Source organism: Microtus oregoni, unplaced genomic scaffold (assembly GCF_018167655.1).
Source record: "Microtus oregoni isolate MIOR12 unplaced genomic scaffold, Mior012 000056F_ref0000123, whole genome shotgun sequence".
Taxonomy (NCBI): Eukaryota; Metazoa; Chordata; class Mammalia; order Rodentia; family Cricetidae; genus Microtus; species Microtus oregoni.
The window spans coordinates 7,575,263-7,589,011 of record NW_024543832.1 but is presented as its reverse complement, the minus strand read 5'-3'; the positions used below and the strand labels follow the sequence as shown (position 1 = coordinate 7,589,011).

Sequence of the window (13,749 nt, the reverse complement as noted above, 5' to 3'; positions counted from 1 at the left end):
TCATGTAGTAGAACATTGCTTTTCAGCTGTGGGTAGCTCAAATAGCTACATTCTGGTATTCTCTGTTTATTCAAGACCATTTTCTACCATCAAACAATAAAAAGATCACCATAAATTACGTTTACAGTGCTCATAAATCTGTAGGTATACACCATCATGTATTAAATTTTACAGTAAAATATTACAAAATAATTACCACTAACATCCCAGAAACAGAGTTAAAGCAAAATATATAGCTTCAGAATCTCAGAAGGCAAAACAATCATTTATAAAAAATATTTTATCTATCCTTGGCTTCTTTTTCTCATCTACAGAATCTTGTCTATGCCAAACCTAAGACTACCTTTATTTATCTATTCTTTCATCCTCCATGGTGTTAGTTTTTCTAAGCTGAATCAGAACATCATTATATTCTTTAACCTATGACTTCAGTATTCTGAGCTGCAGTGAGCAAGACTTCAAGACTGAGTGGACTACTTTTAAGAAAATAATAAACTTTACAAATAAGTCTTTGAAGCATTGAAACTGTATAAATGTTAATAATTCCTACTTCTGAATATAAATCTTCTTATTTTGTTGAATATAAATCTTCAAATCAAATGTCACATCTATATGTCTATGACTGATGAGAGTGGGGAATAACAGAGCATATTGGTCACTGTGTCAGCTTCATCAATTTTACTTCAGCCAAACAATCATTTTGCAGTTCATTATGTGCACAGTCAGATGTAAGGCAATCAATGAAAGAGATCCAGCAAGGATATTTTCAGCTTTAAAATCTCTCAAAATGAGTCTCAGTTCTAGTCCTACTCAATCCTTTTCTATGCTTATCATTCTAATGTTCTCTTTCAAAATTCAGAGACACTATTGACTTTTCCTCTTCTTCTCACATAATTTCCATTGAGTGTGTCATTCATTCAAAATATACAACAGTCCTGATTTTATTCAGCACCTTAGTGGTCATTACTAGGATTTTTCTAGTAACCCACAAAAGGATTTCATTTCTTTTGTTTCTCAATAGCATTCTAATTTCATTTTAAGTGTAAATTTCAGCATCTGGATCTTTCACTCTTCCTTTTTTGCCATGGCTTTCTTCACATCCTTGACTGCCAGCAGAACTCAGCTGTATTCCCTCTCAGTTTGGCAAACTACCTTCTATTGTCAGACTGAATTTATATAATTTTATGCACACTGGCATGTACCATCTTTGCTCATTTGTCTTCTGTACTTGCCAAATTTTATTCATAATCTTATTCTATTCTGATTGTTTTTTGTCAATGTGAGACAAACATAGATATATCTGGGAAGAGGGAATCTTAATTGAGAAAATTCCTCTATGGATAAGTTTTTGGAATATTTTCTTGATTAATGATTGATGTGGGATGGCCCTGCCAATTGTGGGCAATGCTTGCCCTAAACAGGTGGTTCTGAAATGTAGAAGAAAGCAGAATAAATCTAAGAAGCCAGTCAGTAAGTAGTATCCCTCCATGGTTTATACTTCAATCCCTGTCCTGTCCAGACTTTTCTCAGTGATGGAGAATGACCCGAGAATTGTAAGATGAAATAAACCTATTCCTCTCCAAGTTTCTTTGGGTCATGATAATTTATCACAGCAATAGAAATCCTAGCACATACATATTCTTCAGGGTGAACTTTAAATTTTCTCATCAGATTTGACACCATATAGTTTTTCTTTATTTTCCCAGTATCTCTTTGAGGGTAGTATTACATTTGGCTCATTAGTTTAATATGGATAGAGGTGGAGTTCTTTAAAGAAGAAAGAATTATTTATTCATCTTCACAATTGCCATCATCCCAATACTCCCATTTAGAATATTCTGCATGCAGTAGTTAAGAGAAGGCACTTGTTAAAATGATGTAATGGAAAGTCCTTTGTTATGTTTCTTGGCTATGCTTAGCTCCTTAATGCTTATTTGTTAAGTGATAGTTTTAATTATCATATTTCACTAAAACTGTACTTTTAAATATTATTAATGACCTTTTTCCTGTCCTACTCTGTTGATCGCCATTACTGGACTCTTTGCTCTTTCTTTTAGATTTTGTAATCTGAGAATTCTTCTTACTACATGATGTTGCAGTTTCAGTTATTATTTCTCTCCCATCAACCTTTCACATCTATGTATCAAGTACTGCCCTTCTTTGAATCCAGATAAAAAGTTCTATGTCTTTCAATGCAAGACATATGCTTTAATTATACACTTTAAAAATCTTTGTTATATACTTTAATGGTGTTGCCTACTGTATATAGTGGCAGTAATACTCTATTTTGTTTTGTTAAAAATTTACTCTTCAGCCTCTTGGTAATTATGCTTTATTTTTGTGCTGAAAAAGTCATGTAGCCCTTACCATTGATTGCATATTTCCCATTCCCCACAGTTCCATGAACTAGGGCTAAATTTATCAAGATAGTTTATCTCTGACCTTGGTAATTTCTTCAAATAGAGTCATACAACAAAGTAATTTTGTTTCTTTAGTCAGTTTCTGTTGGCTCTTGGTATGACGGTGACAACAGTACATGTCTATTAGTGGAGATGGCAAGGAAAGTAAGAAGAACAAAGCAGGTTTGCCTCACAAACCTCCCATGTTCTTGAGGTGTCACAACCACATCATCTTCCTCCTGGAAACCTTTTCCCTCATTTCTGCAAATAGAATAGCAATCTATTCTGTTCTCATCCCAATGCCTAGAAGTCCTTTTTTTTTTTTTTTTTTGGTCTTTTGAGACAGGGTTTCTCTGTGGTTTTAAAGCCTGTCCTGGAACTAGCTCTTGTAGACCAGGCTGGCCTCGAACTCACAGAGATCTGCCTGCCTCTGCCTCCCAAGTGCTGGGATTAAAGGCGTGCGCCACCACCGCCCGGCTTAGAAGTCCTTACCAATATCTTCTTTATCCTCTTATGTACTACATTCAGTGAAACTCATGTCACAGCTTCTATGATCTTCAGAAAACTCATAATTCCTATGATTTCCAGGAATTTTCCAAAACATTTGTACATGTCTCCACTTCATTGTTTCAGTGTGAGTACTAGGCATCAGCATTTCTCATCAATGTTACAGTGAAGTTTTCAAGTTAATCTCTCATTGTTTTCTTTTAATCAATTTTCCTTTGAAAATTTTATTTCTTTTAAAAAATGTTTCAAAGATACCCTAAATATTTATGTAGACTATAGTGTATATCATGAAATACTTTTTCTCTAGTCTTATCCTTACAGACTTTTCCTGTAATTTTTTTTCAAACTTACTAAAATTTTCCTCCTACAATGACCTGACATACAATGTTTCATTTTCTTGAAATTTTATTTCTTGAAATCTTATTGTCCTTCTCTATTTGTCTGATGCCCATTCATGACTCAGCTTTCCACTTGAATACTGGTTGCTGCTTCATGGCCATCCTCACTATTCTGCCCCTCTAAAATGGGAATGGGCCTTCAGTTTTCTTTTCAGCTCACCAATATCTACAACCCAGGCAGAATGTAAGTCTCAGTTTCCATACTCTTCCATCAGCACCATCCATAGCCTGATGCTCACTACATTTTTTAAAACTCTGCCTCCATGAGATTTCTCAAAGGTGTCGTTTTTACTGCCATATTCACTGGCATTTACTCCATTCTGATCATTAATTATAATATTAAAGATGTAAATAACATCGTTGGTTCTAATTATTCATGCTTACTTGGTGGTTGCTCATAGAATAGATTAATGATGTCAATTTTATATATAATTCAAATATCATCATAAAGTTATCATTGTTAGAACAAGACTACTTTTGATTTTCTGTGATTTCTATGACCTAGCACCAACATTCTCTTTGCTATTGTCAAATCTTTATGAGCCATACCTCCACCAAACTGACATGACATACCTTCCTCATTTTTCCTACAATTTCCTGTGCTTGCTGACAGAAGCACATCCTTTCCTTCTGGTGTTATTTCACATATCAGATTTGCATGCCCTTCATTCATCACCAAACTTTACTTATTTGTCTTTAGTAGGAAGCAATGTAATTTAGTGGTTAAAACTGATTTTCTGGAGGTATATTAGGAGGTTTGAAACATGTCCATGTAGTTAAATTGTTTTCTGTTTCCTCCTTAGCTAGATGCATAAGTGCATAACTTGTATAATTAAAATATTAAATAAGAGTTTAGGTATCAGTCTCTTAGATGAGCCTCAGTGCCAAATGCTTAACATTTTTGTATATTTTTGCACCATCAATCTGGATGCAGAATCCAGCATGTTATCTATCTTCAAGTTCTCAACAACTTGAATACCTCTAGTTGTCACATTTATTTTTGTGGCGAATTATGATGCCCTGCATGTATTAAAGCTTTATTTTTGTTTTTTGTTTGGTTGTTGTTTGGGGTTTGGTTTTCTCTATATAGCCTTGGCTGTCTTAGAACTACCTCTGTAGACCATGCTGGCCTCAAATTTGCAAAAATTGGACTGCCTCTACCTCCTGAGTACTGGAATTAAAGGTGTGTGCAATAAAAATTGAATGTAAGCCATAACAGAAACCTTATACATAAGTATATCTCCTGGCAAGGAGGATAAGAGAAATGTTAAATTATTTTCAATATTAGAGTTTAATTGACTTAATATATAAAAATACTGTTTTATACTATAAATTATTTTTTTTAATTTTGGAAAACAATGTATTTTGCACTAAAAGTCATATTTTTATCTTTAAGATAAAAGAATTCTTCTGGTTCAATTCCCATTTTGTAAATCTTGGTTGTGGGCCCTGTATAAGCCAGAGCTCTCTCAGTTGTCCTTCCTCAATAGTAGGAAAAATAAACTCTGACTTTATCATTTTGTGTGTGTGTGTGTGTGAGTGCGCGCGCACCTGTGTATGCTCACAAGTGAATAGAGATAGTAGCTTGAGAAACAACTGACTCTTAACAACTCCTGCATTAGAGAAAAACACATTCCAAACAGTCAGAAAACTACATATGACGTTAGAGTTCGCAAAAGTAACAGAAGATACTGGTTAAATAATTATAATTCATACAATAAATTTTAAAGGGATAATCTACATCCCTTTCCATATTCAGTCTTTGGAACCTAGTGGTCATGATATACTTTCAATATATCTCAATCCAGCTTATCCACCTTTAAGGAGCTTAACAATCATATGGGACGTGGCTATGATATTCAACTATATACTTCTATGCAATCTAATTGAAATAATGACCAAATTTCAAGATAAAATGAACAAACTTCCTTCCTAATTCCCTATCACCACAGTAGTATATTTCTAAATTCACTAATTTTAGGTGTTTGAGAAAGAGATGCAAATGCGATTTGTTGTTTAGCTACCAAATTTCCCAATGACCAACTATATATTTTCCAAAATGCCTTTAAGACATAGGAATTACTCTTTTGTCTTGCTACAACTGATTTCTCTCTCTCTCTCTCTCTCTCTCTCTCTCCCTCTCTCTCTTTCTCTCTCTCTCCCCCCCTCTCTCTCCCTCCCTCCTTCATTCGCTCTCTTTTTCTTTTTCCGTGTGTGTGTATTTGTGTGTGTATCTGTGTTTGTGTTCACATATGCATATCTGTGCATGCAGAAGTTAGAAGTTGATGTTGGTTGTCTTTATTTATTGTTCTTATTGTTTTGAAACAGAATCTCTCACTAAACTCTAGTTTGTCAATTACATTAGAATAACATTATGGATCTGCTGTCTCTGCTTCTGTAGAATGATAAAAACACACACTTGATTGTGCTCTTCTTTCACATGCATGTTGAGGCATGGAGACAAGGAGACAAATCCTCATGTTTGTGCAGCAAGTACCATAACCATTGAGTCATCACTCCCTCACTCCCCTTTTATCAATCCTACATGTCTTTCTTCTAGAACAGAAAGACTCTTCTAGAAATCTGTCATCAAAATCAACAGAGTTATATTCCTTTCTCCAAAGTAACTATTCCTTGAGAAATATTTCAATTGTAATTGGTAGAAAAAGGTGATGAATAAACCTCTTCTCTCTTAAATATATTTTAATGTCTTACCTCCACAGTAGAAAATGAAGCCCACCCAGTCATTAAAAAGTACACAACTATTGCCATGATCAAAAATAAACTCTACCCATGTCTTAACACAGCACTTTTAAAAAGTATTTACCTTTTAAGATAATTTTCTAATTTTTAAGACCATAGGAAATAAAACACAGTATTTTCCTAAGCACCTAGCATAAATCATGTTGTAAACTTATTAATTTTCATTGCTTCATATTTGAATTAAAAAGAGAGTACACAGCAAATATTAATCTCAATAGAACCTTAACATTTCCAGTCCAATGTCTTTGAGTTTTCTCACCTTGACAAATCATCTTTTGCATCTGTCTTTAAAGCCTTTCTAAAAAGCTATTCATTTACTAACTAAACTGATCAGTAGTTCTAGTGGATTTCACAATAGTAGTTAACCACTAAAAATGAGTTTCTATTTTCTACTTGGTTTAGAATGACACCATTGACCGCATGCCAAAATTTCTGTAGAATGTTGTTTCTGTGGAACTTCCAAATATCTGAAAACCCCTAACATCTGTTGAAATCTGTATTATATTACATCATAGCTTAGTTGTGCCAGCAGTTTTGGATCATTTCCTTTTGGTATTGGGCAATACCCAGAATCTCAATTGTCACTTAGAGACTACTTAAGGATATTCTCTATATTGAGACAACTGCAGAAATAGTGTCAGACTATAAGAATTACAGGATTTGGACTTCTTTAGACCAGTAGTTAGTCACTTTTGCTAATTTTCTGAGCTTCAAGTTATTTATCTATAATATTACAGATTTTAAAATATTTTATTACTGATTTGGTCTCTATCCATGTTATAATGTGTGACTTAATAATAGTTATTATCCATCAGAAAATAAAGCAACTTAATATAGTCTGTGTAGCTCATTCTAGAATCCTATCCTTTGACTCCTTGGTAGTAACTGCTATCTTTGACAGGATTTAAAGTAACAGCTTTCATGATGGCATAGAAAGTATTTTCAAATTTCCCTTCAGAGCAGAAATCCAAGTGTTTTTATGTCAACTGTTTTTTCTCTCTTCATTGGCCTACTTCTTTTCCTAGTGGTGGATACTTACTATTTTTTCCACTACACGGCTACTTCCCTTTTCCCTTCAGTTAACTTTAGTTTGTTTTTATTTTTGTTTTCCATCATGTACTTTTGATAAGTCAACACTGACCACCACATCTCAGTCCTCTTTTACAAAGAAAGCCTCTCCTCTGAACTTCTCTCATACCATGTTTTTGAGGTTATTATGCTTTCCTGATCACATTTCAGTATTTCTGTTCTTACCTCTCATTATTATCAAGCTCTAATAATGAAGGGCTTTATTTTGGTCATCTCTACTAATCTCGTAGCTTTGACATCTCACATTCACAGACTATTTCTATATTATCACAACTATCTCTTCTGATGTTTATAATTAATTAACAGTCTTCATGTTCTCCCATATTGAAATTTCACAGGCACCTCTAGCAAACAAGTAGATTTTTCATCTCTCTTAATGCACACACACATACACACGGGGGGGGGGGGTGGAGAGAGGGAGGGAGGGATTTTCTAACAGTCTACATTTCAAAGACAACATGGTAAATCTATGCAATTAAATATTGATCTCAAAGACTAGCGATCATCCTTTATGACTGCATTTATGAAATATAATGCAGAATCGCAAAATCCAGCTACTTTATATTTACATACCTGTGCTTTTTGTATTTTTCTTACTTACACAGTTAATCTCAGTATCCAGTATAGCATCTATACTGGGAGCCTTCTCATTAGACTCCAGTGTTTCCTTAACTGCAGTGCAAATACAATTTTGCTCACTTTCCTCTTTAAAACATCAATTGTTCAGCCGGGCGGTGGTGGCGCACGCCTGTAATCCCAGCACTTGGAAGGCGGATCTCTGTGAGTTCGAGGCCAGCCTGGTCTACCAAGGGAGTTCCAGGACAGGATCCAAAGCTACAGAGAAACCCTGTCTCGAAAAACCAAACAAAAAAAAATCTATTGTTCTTTAAAAAATTAGAGCAAAATCAGATTAGGTATGATGATAAATGTCTGTGATTGCTTGAATGAGCATGGTCACCATAGGCTTATATGTTTGAATGTTTGGGAAATAGGAGGTATGGACTTGGAGTAGATTTGGCAATGTTGAGGGCATGTGTCACTTGGGGTGGACTCTGAGGTTTTAAAAATCCACACCATGCTGAGTCTCTTGCTCTCTGCTTGCTACTGTCTGATCAGGATGTAAACTTTCAGCTACTACACCAGAATCATGCTTACCTGTTTTCTGCTATTAGATGCTTTCTCTTTATAAGACTTGCCTTGATTGTGGCGTCTCTTCATAGCAATAGTAACTACAAAAATAGTAACTAGGAAAAAAAAGTCAGTACCAGGGACTAAGTAAGGTTTCACTGTGGTGGCCTGTTCATGCTGTTTGGAAGACTTTGGGATTAGAAAAGTGGTTGAACTCTTTAAAGTGGGACTTAAAGGTCCAACAAGTAGGACCACAGAAGATAGTAGTACTGAAGACAACATGGACTATAGGACCTCAGCTCAAGTGATTTCAGAAAGGAAGAACATTATCTGGGCTAGAGAAAATTCCAGTAATATTTTGGCAAAGAATTGGAGGACTTTTGGCCCTGTACAAAAACAGTCTGCTGGAGGTAAACTTGAAGAGTTTTGAACTAATGTCACTGGTGCAAGAGATTTTCAAGATAGCCCAGAATTAACTGGGCCAATGGTTGTTAGTGATCAGACTTATGAAGATCTACAAGGAAGTGAACTAGCCAATAAGAACAACCCTCCATGGCCTCTGTGTCAGTTTAGCCCTATCAGAGACTTTTATGTAGCTCACATTCTCATTTTCAAATGTGACTGGCTATTTACTGGTACTAGAAAATCTGAAAAGGTAGTTGTGTTTATCTTCTAGCGAATGTGATTATTATTCAAGGAACTACACCATGTATCAAGAGAAACATAAGTATATGTCACCTAGACATATGAGTATATTATCACTCAGAATATGTACTAATTCTGAGTGATAATGAGATGATGAAATAAAATGGTGTACTAGCCATTATCTTATGAGATGTTCTTACATATAAATAGTGTTCATTGTTAAGTGGAATCTGTTGGAGTTTCTATCTAGTCTGTGACTGATTCAAAGGAGTAATTTGCCTTGAAATCTTTGTTTAGTAAAAATATTCACTTTTTAACATGACATGAACAAAATCAAATCTATTAGTTTGATGGTTTGACTAAAATAGTTGAGTCAATTTTTTTGAGCTGGTTTACAATTTTCATTTTTCCCCTTTTTATTTATTTATTTATTTATTTATTAAAGATTCCTGCCTCCTCACCGCCGCCTCCCATTTCCTTCCCCCTCCCACGATCAAGTCCCCCCCCTCGTCAGCCCGAAGAGCAATCAGGGTTCCCTGCCCTGTGGGAAGTCCAAGAACCACCCACCTCCATCCAGGTCTAGTAAGGTGAGCATCCAAACTGCCTAGGCTCCCACAAAGCCAGTACGTGCAGTAGGATCAAAAACCCATTGCCATTGTTCTTAAGTTCTCAGTAGTCTGTAATAATGATATTAATATTTTGAATTCAAACTTTATACACTAATCAAAACACAGACTTATTTAGGTTCTACATTCTGACAGGTTAATTATTCTGGATTGCTCTCATATTTATAAAAATACAGATTTTTAATTTATAAATTCCCAGAGAAATTAATGATTTTTCTATTGAGCTTCCCTCTATCTTCCTAGAGTCTCTTTGTGATATAAGAACTGCTATTATGATGATTATTATGAGAAACATGAGAAATCTATTGCTTCAGCCTGGCACACATCATGTCATGGTCTTGCCACTATCAATTTTCCTATACTTATCTTCTTTTCACACACCTAAACCTTATAAAACGCCAGTGAGTTTTTACATCATATTCCATCCTAGTTAATTGCCTCAATCCCAGGGGTTCCCAGTTCTTACACCTACCTTTGCAATCTGGGTATCCAGGAATAGTTGTTATATTTACTTCATGCTTATGATATGCACTTTTCTAAAAGATTGCTCGTTATTAATTGATTTATGTGCCAACCCTCTTTTTTTTTTTTTGGCTTGAGGAAACTTGTTAGTCACCCAACTACATAATGGTAGTTCTAGGATTTGCATCCAGTTAGTTTGCCTTAAGACCTTACCTCATGAGTATGTCATACTTTGACATACTGAAATCAGATGATCTCCAGGAAACCTTAAAAGTCATTAGTACTTCCATGAGTATTTCACTGTCCTTGCCAACATTTCTCTTCCTTTTTTACCCCATCTGTCTTTAGGGTACCTTAGTTACTTCTTACTTCTGCCAGTGCTAGTGATATAACAATTTTATTTCCTTCGTCGGGTGATACCTTTTGAAGACTGTATTCTCACTCGTGTTTTTTTTTTCTTCCTGTAAATAATAAAGTGCTTTTCAAAAAAAACTGAGCTCTCTATAATATTGGTTATATTGATTTACCAGAGAAGGAATGAAAAGATAGTCCAAAATATATCACAAAAGAATTTGAAACCATTTCAATAATATGCCTATCAAATTTATAACTTGAAAACCATGATGATTCCTACTGGGAATTTATTTCTTTACACATTTATATTTTTGCCCTTTTTGAACTTAAGAAAAACCTGAGTAACTGAACATTTTAGTTTCAAAATAATTTATTCAGTTGATTTTTACTAAAAATTTATTTTTACTGAACCATATTATAGTATTCAAAACTGTTCTTCCAGAATTTTTGGTGAATTGTGCTTACTGTAAAAAATTAAAGTATAATTAATTGTTCATAGTAATGACTCTATCAATATAAATGACTTGTTTTCTTTTCTCTGAGCCAATTCAAAAGTTTTATTTCATATGACATATCATTCATATAATATCCTGTTTTGGAGAGAGTAAATGTTCACTATGTTTTTAAAATAACAAGCTAACAGTTACCTAAAAAATATTAAAGATAAAATAATTCTAATATATTATTTAAAGAAAGTTTACTTCAATTCACTCAATTTCTCATGTTTAAGGAATGGGAAGGCACTTGTATATATGAAACTTTTCTTTCCTAAGTCATCAGGAGATCAAATTTCTCCCTCTTTCTTTACATGTTGGCATTGCACTTTATTTTGACAGTTGTCCAGTAAATATTTTAATAATTACAACAAACACAACTCTCAAATATTTATAGCAATGCATTAGATGTGAAATTTAAGATGTGCTTCTTATTCCTTCAAACTCAAACTTATTATCTGCATTAGCAACATCCCCACTATAAAGAACAAGGTAGTTAATGGCGGTTAATACAAATTTATGGAATTAAGGAAAAGGATTCTTTGAAGAATTCAATTCTAGAATTCATTTTAAATTTTTTAAGTTCTGTAATTTATAAACATGTATCTCTCCTGGGGGTGGAGTATAAAATCTAATTTTGCAGTACTCAGAGGGCCAGAGCATCTTTTATGAATGACTTTGAATGGATTTTCTTAAATTCCTTAATGGTCTTTCTCTTAGTAATTCAGTGTTGAAATTATTATTGTTAAATACAATATGGACTGTTGACAACAGAATTGCCTCCTAGTGAAATATGCAGAAAATACAATTGAGCTAGAGACATAGATGAGAATGGTAGATCTGAGGAGCGAGAAGGAGGAAAGGAAGGGGGATGGGACATACACACACACACTCACACACAGGCACACATGACAGAGAAAGACAGACAGACAGAGGGGGCATGCATAAGCATGGACAAAAAGAGGTGGCTTTTTTCATGATCAGGTAGTTACTTTATTAATTATTGGTGGCAGCAAAGGATCTGCTTCCTTATAATTTATTCTATGAGACCAAAGAAGATGCTTTTACGTATGCCCTGACCTGTAGAAAATGACATTATTTTCTGAACAGGTAGGCACTTTTTAAAGTAAATTCCTCTACAATTAGAATGGCATTACATTCCTTACCTTTGAATAACTGATGGCCTAGAACAACAGACTATTCAGAGGTGAATATCAGAAAGGTAGCAAGGCAAATTCAAAGTAGAGCTTTCTGGAATGATGCTCACCCCTTCTCAGATCTTCTAAAGTCTCAACTGACTTTTTCCTTTGGTCATAACACTGATGCATCAGTGCACCTTGATTATACTACCCACAGGTAAACAGATAAGTACCCTGCTTGCTCTTGGTACAATAAAATGATGTAATATTTTCAGTAAAAGATATAAACGATAAGTGAGTTTGCCCTTAGTATGTGTGACCTTTTAATGATTAACACTGGTCAGTCTTTTGCAGAATGAACCAGTGGAGACTGACCCTCCACTCAGGTTTAAAACCAGCCATTCAATTGGGTCTTAAGCCCGAGTACGAGGAAATAAGCTTCCCCAATGAATATAAATGACTATATAAATCTGTCGAGCTTGTCAATGACAACCTACAGGCAGAAGAGAATTATAATTTTGATTCCCAAGGAGACAGTGACTAAGGCACGCACACTAACCATCCCAAAAAGAGGTAAAGAGAGAGTGAAATGGCTCAACGTACACACACCCCGCTCCATACCGGGGACGAGTCTCCAAGCTGCGGTGTCTGCTCTCGGAGGGCCAGGCTGAAGCTGACTGCCCCCACGGCAACGCTGGACATTCCCAGCCCTATCTCCAGCACAGAGAGCACTAAGAGGCTCCCAATGATCTGGCTGCTGGTGCACATCCTCCTTGGGTCATCATTCCTTCCAGCTCAGAGAAAGAAGCCAATCATCCAATTTCTTTCTTCCAAAGTCCTCCTTAGCCCCTTCCACCCCCTACCACAGTCCAAATCTTCAAACTTTTCTCTCTTCACCACCAAAATCACAAGGTCTGGATTTCCAGAGCCAGAAAACCGTTTTTTTGCGGCCAGGCCAGAAAGAGCTGCTCCAACCCCTGGTACGTTCAAACAGCAACCGCCGGCGATCCGTGGGAGTCCAGAAGCCGACAATGGGGAACTGAGCTCTGGGGAGCCGAATGTGAACCCAGGCAGCTCTCAAGGCGCTGTCCAGAGTTCTGCTGTGTCTAGATTCTCGCCTCCCAGGAGCTCCCGGCACCTCTCAGGCTTCCTTCTGTTTCCCAGCGGAGGAAGCGAGCTTAGCTTCCTAAAAGCACAATCCCTCTCCGCCAGTCCTCTCGCCTCCTCTTCTTTGTTTTCCTGGCAGTGCAAAGTGCTTCTGTGAATTCCTAGGTCTCCAGGCAGAGCAGGTGGATGATACTCAGCACCACATTTCTAGCACTTGTTTGTGGCTAGAAAAAGCAACCGTGACTGATTGTCTCTTTTTCCCCCCTCCGTCGTTGTCCTCTTTCTTAATCTGATTCTCTCTCATCACTATGACCTCATTGGGGCTTAGGCGACTGATGGAGGAAGAAAAATCCTAATGTATTTGTGGGTCTTGAAACAATACTCTTACTGACCTCTTGTTCGCTCCGCCCCTGAGCCCAAACTCAGGGTCCCAAACTCTATACGTTTGCATCTCCCCTACTCCCTTTCTCCTGGTCTTCTACCCAGTCAGAAGGGGTGGCTATGCCTAATGCCTGCGTCAATGTGGGCTCATTCTATGCAAAACTTTCTTCCACGTGTATTTGCCTCTGCTTGGGTAACATATAGCAAAGGAAAGCTAAGTGTACCAGAATGGCGAGAAAACAGACTGCTGTTTACAT

The 13,749-nt window shown here is 36.0% G+C and overlaps 1 protein-coding gene across 5 annotated transcripts in view; it reads right to left on the bottom strand.

Moving 5' to 3' along the window:
* Tmem196 (transmembrane protein 196) overlaps positions 1-13,423 on the bottom strand; it is a 101,109-nt gene extending 87,686 nt beyond the window's left edge. For 2 of the 5 annotated variants that reach the window (XM_041639018.1, XM_041639021.1), the window contains exon 1: positions 12,608-13,423. In XM_041639018.1, coding sequence (XP_041494952.1) covers positions 12,608-12,772 — 165 coding nt within the window. In that variant the 5' untranslated portion in view covers positions 12,773-13,423. The remainder of the gene's footprint in view (positions 1-12,607) is intronic. The other 3 variants (XM_041639019.1, XM_041639022.1, XM_041639020.1) reach the window with 2 other exon arrangements.
* Between the last annotated feature and the right edge of the window lie 326 nt (positions 13,424-13,749).